General features: G+C 58.1%; 2 protein-coding genes across 2 annotated transcripts in view; one reads left to right on the top strand and one right to left on the bottom strand.

The window, feature by feature from the left end:
• Nucleotides 1-3,935, bottom strand: part of MANSC1 (MANSC domain containing 1) — a 342,189-nt gene extending 338,254 nt beyond the window's left edge. Inside the window, exon 1 of the mRNA XM_080392420.1 lies at nt 7-3,935. The gene's annotated coding sequence lies outside the window, so the exon portion shown is untranslated. The remainder of the gene's footprint in view (nt 1-6) is intronic.
• A 319-nt stretch (nt 3,936-4,254) lies between these two features.
• CDKN1B (cyclin dependent kinase inhibitor 1B) lies at nt 4,255-8,016 on the top strand. Its single transcript, XM_080392461.1, has 3 exons — nt 4,255-5,160; nt 5,749-5,879; nt 7,124-8,016. Exons 1-2 carry the CDS (start codon nt 4,686-4,688, stop codon nt 5,868-5,870), a joined length of 597 nt encoding a protein of 198 aa, XP_080248587.1. The 5' UTR covers nt 4,255-4,685; the 3' UTR covers nt 5,871-5,879; nt 7,124-8,016.
• The last annotated feature ends 1,754 nt before the right edge of the window (nt 8,017-9,770 follow it).

The raw sequence follows: 9,770 nt of genomic DNA, 5'->3' as shown, positions 1-9,770 counted from the left end.
TTCGACTCCGCCGGGCTGTGCCCTCTCTGGCAGCCCACCTGCCCGCTCCCCGTGCTCAGCCCTGCTGCCTGCGGCCGGGGGTCAGGGCGGGCAGCGGGAGCGGCTGCATGCCAGGGAGGCTGCAGGGAGGCTGCTGCACCCTGCCCCTGCAGCGTGGCACCGAGCGGGGCAGGCATCTCCTCGCCCCCCTCGGCACTGCTCTGCGCCCCAGTGCTGCAGGGTGAGAGCCCAGGACCTTCGTAGGCTACAGTGGCTCTGGGCTCCCTGACGGTCTCTGCTGCTGAGCCTCAGCGGGCCCTGATCCTGCCCAGAAGGGAAGGGCTCCTGGCGAGCATGGTATGGGTATCCCCGGTGCGCTCAGGTGGATTCTCGAGGCCTACGCCTCCGGTCTCGTGACGGCCTCACCCCGTGTCTCTCGGAGAATTTAGTGTTTGGCCTGAAAAACTGGCGGTGTGGGGGAACAGCATCGGCTTAGCCACAGCTGAGGTGGGTGAGAAGCAAACATTCTCAAGCCTCTGGCTTTCAAATGGGTCACGCCGTGCCCCTGCCGCCTTCATCCGCCACTCTGGAAGACTCATCCTCAACTCGGGAAGACACTATTATTCCCAGTTTCCATGCTGTTTGCAAGGGAATATCGAAAATCCCAAACAACGCAGATGCTTTCTGTGCACAGTTCAGATGTGCTGGTTCACTTGACAACCTTGTGAAGTGCCGGGGAAGGCGGGTGGCCGAGGCGGGCCGGGCAGCTTGCCTGAGCGCTTCTGGGGGAAACAAAACCAGGGAGCACGCTGCCAGTGGAGAAGCCCAAATGAGAGAGGAGCAGGGTACTGGGAAGTGAGGGGACAGGGTGTTCAGAGGCTTAGAGGAGCCAGGACATTCCTCACACAGACCTCCCCACAAACACTCCTCCCTCCTTTCTGGTTCACTCCTCCAAGTTTTGGTTGGGGTTTGGGGTTGGGGTTTTTTTGTGTTGTTTTCCTTTCTTTCTCTAATCCTCTCTCCCGATCTTTGGCGGCATCTGCAGCTTAAACGGCACCAGAGCGCGCAGAACCCGGCTGTGGGAGGCAGGAGCTTCGGGGTCGCTCTCCGAGCTCGCCCCCCTCCTCACCCCGCCCTGCTGCGCGGCCGCGCAAACCCGCGCACGCCTCCCCTCCGCAGCCCGCTGCTGTGCGCATCTTCTGCAAGACGATGGCGCTCTGATCTTTCCAGATCTTTACTCCGGGGCTGTAGTATTTTTTTTTTTTGTGTGTGTGTGTATTTTTTTTTTCACGCTTCGCTGCTACTACGGGCGGGCGCCTGCCTCTCTCACGATTTGCTGCAGCCATCGGGGGTGCCTGACTGTAAACAAAACACTTTAGATCATGGCAAGGTCGCTGCAGACACAGCCTTTTTCTCCTTTGCAGCCGCAGCGATTTAAGGTGGATTGCGCAGACCGCATCGGGGGGGTGGGGGTGGGGGAGCGAAAGGGCCGCGGGGACCGTGTGGCCGCGCTCGGGGATCGCGCTCGGTCCCCGCGGCCGCGGATGCTCCGGCCGCTTCCCCCAACCCCGGGGAAGGGGGGGTGGGGTCCGCTCTGCTGTTTTTGCGTTTTCTTTTTTTTGTCTCCTTCATTTTATCCCCTTTCCTGATCGTTTGTCCCAGCGCGACCCCAGCGTTTTCGACCGCGCGGGTTGGGGGCTGCGCTGCCCGCGGAATGGCGCGGAGCTACCGCGGCTGCGGGGGTACACCCCCTGCCTCCCCCCAGCCCCTCGGAGAGCGGGGGGTGGATGGCGGAGAAGGAATAGAGGGATAAGCCAAGGCACTGACCACTCCCTCTTCATTTTCTCTTTTGCTTCCAACAGTGGCTTAAATTATTCGCGCCCCCCCCCCCCCCCCCCCGCCCCTTTGGCTTTAATTATTCGTTTTCAATATACTTGTACAGCATCCAGGGGCTCAGTCCCAGGCACTTGTGCTAGGGGAGGTGTAAACAGAACGGGGAGGGGGGGAGGGAGAAGGTTCTTGTCCTACAGTGACTTGTTTCTTCTTTTTCCAAAGGCTGCAGATAACTCGGTGCTCTTTTGCACTTCAGTCGTGTTCCTGGTTGTTTACCTGTGGGGCACCCCATATTCCCCCCCTTCCCCCCCCCCCCCCGGTATGTGTTTCTCCTCCAGCACAATGTCATAATCCTACCGATGAGGGGTTTACTTTTTTTTTTTTTTTTTTTGTGGACTCGGGAGACAAGCTGTGATTCCCAGGGAGCAGAGGCTGGGAACTCCTCATGGAAGGAGTCACCGGTGGGACATTCCGCAGGTTACCAGTTGGCAGGCCCCCATCAGCAGGGTGAGCCCTGGGCACCCTCAGGGAGTCCCTGGACATATTTTACAGATCACTTTCTTAGCCTACAATCACTGTCTTGTTAGATCAACAAAACCAAGTGTCCCACACCTGACAGAGAAGGTGAAGACAAGTTTCAAATGGGACTTCCTTGCTGGTGGCTATGGAAGTCAAAGACAGGAAAGGCTGGAGAAACAAAGATGGAATCCTGCAAATAAAGCAGATGAATAGGCCCCACTTTGCCAGCTGAGGCAGTTTTATCATGGACTTGAAACTTCAAAAAAAAGCCTCAACTCTTGCAGACATGAGAATGTCAGCTTTAATTTTCTGTAAGTGAATTGCTAGAACTTGCGGTTGCTGTGAGGAGTTGGAAAACAACTTCTGAGAGCTAAAAAACCCGGCAAACAAATAAAAATAACATGGGTAATATTTTATTTCAACCTTGTGGTTTTTAAACCGATCTCACTTGTATTCTTTCGGGGTTTTTTTTGCCTGTGCACATCATGTTTTTTGAACTTGGGTCTGGCCATACTGCGATTACTCGGGTGAGTGGTGTGAGTAAAGGCCAGGGGCTACTACCTTGGAGTTGATGAAGGCAAGCAGACTGCTGTAGCCTGGGCTTGAATGCTGTGTAATGGTTTTGTCCCCCTCCAGTGTGTGCCAAGTTTGGCATACCAGTTTGCAAGAGCAACTGCAAGAAAAATTTCAGTCACCCATCCAGAGTTAGACCTCAAACCAGAGTGAGGCTGTCTGTGTATGGCACAGGGTAAAAGCTCTACGTCTTCCAAGGCCAGATCAGTTGATTCTTGTCTCAGCCAGTGAAACCCAGTTGTGTTGACCCCTGCCTTGTTGAGATAGGTTGTCACTGCGGTGCCCCACCCCCCCAGAAGAAGAATTTGGAGAGTGTTGCTCTGCTCTCAGAGGAGAGCTGTCCAGATGGGTTGGCACCAAGAGCCTCCAACCTTCTAAGGATTCCGTTCCTGAGATGTGGCACCCCAGAAAAGTCAAAACTTTCAGCACCTGAGGGCACCCACAGTGTCCTGCAGCGTGCTGAGGGGCTGCCCTGCCTGGCGAGGGAAGATGGCCATGGAAGGGGCAGGAGGTGAGGAGGACACCGTTGCCCTTATCTCCACCGTACCTGCTGCAGCTGTCCGAGGAAGTTGCTTAGAAAAATCCCTGGCTGTGACTCTCGGCTCATCTAATCTTCCGAGCACACAGACAGGACAAAACCGAATGCTTTTGTTTTCTTTCCCCTGCTTGCCGAGATCGAAATCCCTGCACAGGGTTGGGTTGTTTTTTTTTTTTTTTTTAGAGCCATTTCTTCACATACTCCTTTCTCTGTTGGGAAGGGAGCAAGAGGTGACACCCCCCACCCACCCCCCCGCCCCGGGAGCCACCAGCCCGGCGCTGCAGCCAGCGGGGTTGGGCTGCCGGTGTCCCCTGCCCCCCCCCCCCCGCTAGCTCCGAGCTTGCCCCTAACCCCGGACTTCGGGGGGGCTGCGTCGCCAGAGCCCAGCCCAGGAAAATCAGGGCGGTGGGAGACCCCTGGCACAGGAACGATTGGAAACGTACCCAGCCGCCACCATTACCCGGGCCTCTCGGCCAAGCAACGGGACGGGGTGGGTTTTCTGGGGGGTGGCGGGCCCGAATCCTGCCGGGCCCGGGCTTGGCGGGGGGGGAGGCGGCGGGCGCGGTGCCCTCCTACCCCGTCGCCCCCCCAAGGCCCGGCCCCCGGCCCCCGCCTCCCCTGGCCCGGCCCGGCCCGCTCCCGGCCCGCAGGGGCGGCAGCCGAGCCCAGCCCACCTTTAGAGCCGGCGGCGGCGGCGAGGTAGGGCCGGGCCGACGGGGCGGTGCCCGCCGCCGTAACCAATGGCTCGGCCCGGCTGTTTAAATAGACTCGTCCTGTCAATCATTTTCTTCTTCGTCAGCCTCCCTTCAATCGCCATATTGGGCAACCGAGAAAAGGGCTCGTCTCCCCTTGTTTTTTTCCGTCTCGCTTTTACTACGCGGCGGCGGTGCGAGCGGCGGGGGCATCGCCGGCACCGGCGGGGCAGCGCGGAGCCGGGGCCGCGGAGGGCAGCGCCGCTCCCGCCTGCGCGCTCCCCCCGCGCAGCGCTCCTCCACCCGCCCGGGCTCCGCGGCGGCGGCGGCTCTGGGGCTCATCCCCGGGCCGTCGCTTATGCAAGGGCTGCTCCTCGCCCCTTCGCCGCGGGCCGAGGGCGAGCGGGGCCGGAGAGCGGGGCAGCGCGGCGCAGAGCCGCCGAGAGATAAATAAAAGGCGGAGGGGAGGAGGAGAAGGAGGAGGCGGCGGCCGGGGGGGGGGAGAACAGCGAGCAAAACAACCGCCGCCAGAAGAAAGAGGGTGGGGGGAGATGTCAAACGTCCGAATTTCTAATGGGAGCCCTACCCTGGAGCGCATGGAAGCCAGGCAGTCGGAGTACCCGAAGCCGTCAGCTTGCAGGAACCTCTTCGGGCCGGTGAATCATGAAGAGTTAAACAGGGACTTGAAGAAGCACCGCCAGGAGATGGAGGAGGCATGCCAGAGGAAGTGGAATTTCGATTTCCAGAATCACAAGCCACTGGAAGGCAGGTACGAGTGGCAAGCCGTGGAGAAGGGGAGCTCGCCCGACTTCTACTTCAGACCCCCCAGGCTACTGAAAACTGTCTGCAAGTCCGCCGGCCGCCAGAGCTTGGATGTAAACGGGAATTGCCAAACCGTGGTTTTTGTCGGTTCTCAGGGAATCTCAGAGGACACTCACTGTGTAGATCAAAAGACTGATGTTTCTGAAAATCAGACGGACTTTGCAGAGCAGTGCATTGGGCAGAGGAAAAGACCTGCCACCGATGGTAACGTACTCTCGCGAAAGCGGCAGCGCTGCTCCCCGCCGGTGGCCGCGCCGGGGCTCTCGGGCCCCCTCCCCCGTGCCGCTGCCTGGCCTGGCTGCGGTGGGCTGTGCCCCACGGGGCACCGGCGCGGTGTGTTACCTTCCCTTTCCCCCCCGCCTCCTTTCGCGTAAAAAAGCCCAGGTGCTGTTTGCGGTCCCGGGGCAGTCGCGTTATGGCAGCCGGTAGATGATTTGCCAAGGAGAAGCCCCTCGGCGCGGCGCACCCCCTGGTCCCCCCGCCGCCCCGCTGCGGGGACCCGGCCCGCTGCCCGGGCGGGAGGAGGTTAGAGCGCTCACGCCAAGCAGAGGACGGACAGGGATTGTAGCGCAAAACAGCAAACTTGCATCTCTCAGCTAGGGAGAAGCCCACCTCCCCTCCCCCTGCTCGCTCTCACGTAGCTCATAGCTGACATGGGGATCGGGAATATTTCCCTCGGTCCCATCTAACCACCACCCCTCCACCCCCCCCGTGGATGCCGAGCAAACATCTGGAAGGAAAATATTTCAATATCACCCACCCCCTCCCATGTTCTTAATTTTCCCCTCCTAGATTCCTGTCCTCAAAATAAAAGAGCCAACACAACAGAAGAAGAGGTTTCAGAAGACTCCCCCAGTGCCAGTTCAGTGGAGCAAACACCCAAGAAATCAAGCCCGAGAAGACATCAAACGTAAAGCGTTTAGGTAGGTTCCCTATAGGCGCTGGCATTAGGATGCAAATGAGAGAGAAAGGGTGACCGAGCGGGTATCCCGCTCCTGCGGGGGGCGGGGGGGCTTCGGGCCCTCTGGGGTCGCTGCGGGGCCTTTTCTGTGAGGAAGGGTCCTTTCCTCAGCCGCTGAGGGCTGGGGGTGTGTTGGAGGCTGGGGGTGGGTCCCATAGGGCTTGGAGAGAACAAAACAAGGGCCGCAGCGCAGCGCTGGGCTCCGCGGCATCGCCCGGGCCGGGGTCGGGGCTGTGGCCGGGGTCCCGGCCGCGGTGGGACCGAGCCTGCCGCAGCCCTTCCCTCCCTCCTCGGGGGGCCGGCCGGGAGGCAGGGAAGGACCTTTCCCAAGGACCGTGCGGGTGGAGGGACGGAGTTTGAAAGGCGGCTGGTGCATGATGTCAGATGGCGAGGGGTTTCGGGGGGCTTCCTTTCCTCTCTGGCGTCCCCCCCCGCCCCGATTTGCTTTTCCACCTACCATGTCAGCGTTGCGGTCGCACGTCGCGGCGACCTCCCGCCCCGGGAGAGATAAGCCAAGGAGCTGGGTCTGAGGGGAGCCCGGGCGCTTTCTTTAAAAAATCGAGCTAGGCAGGGTTGCTTTTTTTTTTTTTTTTTTTTTTTTTTTTTCCTCCCCCTCTTCTTTTCCCGGTTGTTTTGGTGGTGTTTTAGACACGGGCAAAGGGAAGAGAGCGGGTTAATGGGAGCTGCGTTGTGCGCTTTTTTTTTTTTTGCCCTCCCTCCCCCCCCCCCCCCCCCCCCCCCCCCCCCCGCCCTTGTTGTTGTTTTGTTTTAAGGCGAGGGCTGGGGCGGAGGGAGTTGGTAAATTGCGCCGGCGGTTGCGGAGCCGAGGTTAGGAGCGAGGTTTACAAACACGATTTGCGATTGTGCAGAAAGAGATTAAGCTGTAAAGTAGAAGTTGCAACAAATTAGTCCCGCTGGCGTGCGCCGTGGCGGAGCGCGGCAGCGTGCGCGGCCGTGCAAATGCCGCTGCTGCCGCCCGCCGGGGGGGGGGGGAGGGGCGGGCCGAGCCCCGCGCCCGAGGGGAGGGGTCCCGCCGGCCGCCGTTTCCCCGCCGGGGGGTGCCGAGGGCGGCTGGCGGGGCGGCCCCGGGCGTGCGGGGGAGCGCGGGGGCCCCGCCCGCCCCGGGGATGCGGTGTCGGTTTGAACCGGTTATGCCGTGGATCGCGTTTCGACGTTTTCTAATCGCCTTCTCCCTCCCCGTTGCAGAGCGGAGGATGTTGCGTGTCCTCGTTCATCGGGTGCGGCGGGGGGCGATGAAGCGAGGAAGATGTAAAGTTGTAGTGGCAACGAGAATACATACCGCCGGCCTCCGTGGGATGGAGGTCCTGTACAAGCACTGAAAAAACAGCAGCAGCAAAACAACAACAACAAAAACAATAACACTAAAATTTTTAGGCACTCTTAAAAGACCTGCCTCTAAAAGCATTGGATGTAGCATTGTGCAATTAGGTGTTTCCTTATTTGCTTCATTGTACTACCTGTGTATATAGTTTACCTTATGTAGCACATAAACCTTGTTGGGAGGGGGGAGGGAGTGAAAGAGGGTGACCGATTGGAACTTGCTTTCACAATCTAGCAAGCAAAGAAATGTATGAAGAGAAGCAGTGTAGGTTTTTTATTACTTAAAGATGTATTGTCCCTTTAAGTGGGTCCACCGTGTTTTTTCTCCCCTCTTTTTTTTTTTAAATATACCATCGTGCTAACCCTGCTCAGAGCAGATTATTATAGGCCGCTTGTGAAATTTCTTCCTCCTGCGTTAAGGTGGGAGCTGCGATGATTCCGTTATGCAGTAGCAAAAGTCATGTCTCCCGACCTCAAATCCATATAGCAGGTCTGAATGCCTGTAAAAGTTGTGTAAAATCATCCAGTTGTTACATTGCCTTATTTCCTTGGGGGGCGTTGTGTGGTTCTTTTATTTTTTTTTTTCTTCTTTTAACCTAATCTGGAGGGCTTTTGCTCTGAATCTTGAGTGTTGTTTTCTGATCTGACCCACTTCCCAAAGTGTGTGTGAGGGAAAAGGGATACTACATCTTTAAACAGTATTTCTACATTGCCTGTGTACCTGTATGTAAAAATAAAAAAAAGAAGTTTGAAGTGTACCTGTGTACATAACTCTGTAAAGACACTGAGAAATTATACTAACTTATTTATGTTAAAAGATTTTTTTTTTTAATCTAGAAGACAATATTTTCCCCCATAAAGCCAAAGTGGCATGTTCTTGTGCATTTGTAAATGCTCTATTTGGTAGACATTTTAGGGGTTTTTTTTTTTGTTTGGGTTTTTTTTGTTGGGTTTTTTTTTTCCTTTTCCTGATAATTAATATGGCTGTGCTTAAAAGATTGCAGACTGAGCCAATTTAATATTTTTTTTTTTTGTAATGTGTGGGGGAAAAAAAATCCAGATTGATATTGTTTCACATCAAGCAATCAATAAAGAAAACTGCCATATGTAAGAAATATGTTCTTCATTAGTGTGTGTTTCAACCTCCCTCAGCCTGGCACTGGAGGAAATAGGGCTCCTTCAAGAAATAACAGCAAGTTTCCTCCGGGTATCTCTTCCTGTGTCTCCAGCGTAGGTGAAAGTAAGGAATGCAGCTTGCTGGCCCTGCCCTTGGTGCCACACTGGCTTTTCTTCACCCAAAGGGTTGTCAAGCTCTGGAACCCGCTGCCCAGGAGGTGGTTGAGTCACTGTCCCTGGAGGTATTTGAAAGAGGTGTAGATGTGGCGCTTAGGGACGCAATTTAGTGGTGGGCTTGGCAGTGCTGGGATAACGGTTGGACTCGATCATCTTAAAGGTCTTTTCCAACTTAAACGACTCTATGATTCTGCCCTGTGAAAATTTGGAATAATGTGCCCTATTAATGCAAAAGAGTGGAATTTCCTCTGTCAGTTTTTTTTGAAATACGGAGCTCGAGGTCCTTCTTGCACTTGGTCGTTTGACTCGTAAGGCTTAAACTCGAACCCGAACGAACACCTCCCTGGGCCGGGGAGCGACTAAACCTCCGGGTCTGTCCCCCGCCCCCTCCCTCCCCCCCCCCCCCCCCCCCGCCCCACGGCAGCGCTCGGGGGCAGTGCCGGTAACAATCCTCCATCCCTCGGCGTCGCATGGCAGTCCGGTGGATCTTCTCCCACGGCAGCGTTTATTGCTAACAAAGATGGCGCCTCGCACACCCCTGTCCCAGCAGATGCTGGTGCAGGCACCGGCGCGGCAGCGGCCCCCCCGCCCCGCCGCCGGGGTCCCGGGAGGGACCGCACCGCCCCCGCGTTACCCCCCCGCGCCCCGTGCAGCGGCCGCCGGGCGGGGATGCGCGGGGGGGGGGGCGGTCACCGTCGGAGAGAGGGAATGGCATCGGGGTGTGTGGGTGTGTGCGGGGGGCTGCCTGGCCCCGCAGCCTGTGCATCGCCGTGCCGCCCTGCCCGCCACGCCCGGCCGGCAAGGTGCGGGCATCCCCCCAGCCCCAGCCGCCCTCCGCCCCCCACCCACCCCGGGTGATGCAGAGGAGAGGCGTCCTCATCACTGGGGCTTGCGAGAAATAAATAAATACGTAAATTAATAAAACGGGGGCGGGCGGGGGGGGGGGGGGGGGCACAACCCTCGTGCGAGTCTCGCCCAGCGCTCACCCGGGTCCTCCCCCCGCCCCGGTGCAACGCGATCCTGTTGTTTATCCCGGCCGCGCTGGGTTAGCCCTGTCTCGGAAACCTCCCCGCAAACGCGGGGCTGCGCTGGCCTCGTGCTGGGGAGGGGCGGGGGGCAACACCCCCGCCCGCCAGCCCCGCTCCAGTGCCGGTCCCCCGACTCGGGCCGCTGGCAGCCCGCGCTGGTGCCGGGGCCGAGGAGCGGGAACGGGCACGGC

This window comes from Falco punctatus, assembly GCF_963210335.1.
Source record: "Falco punctatus genome assembly, chromosome: 6".
Classification (NCBI taxonomy): domain Eukaryota; kingdom Metazoa; phylum Chordata; class Aves; order Falconiformes; family Falconidae; genus Falco; species Falco punctatus.
This window is presented reverse-complemented; position numbering and strand designations above follow the sequence as displayed.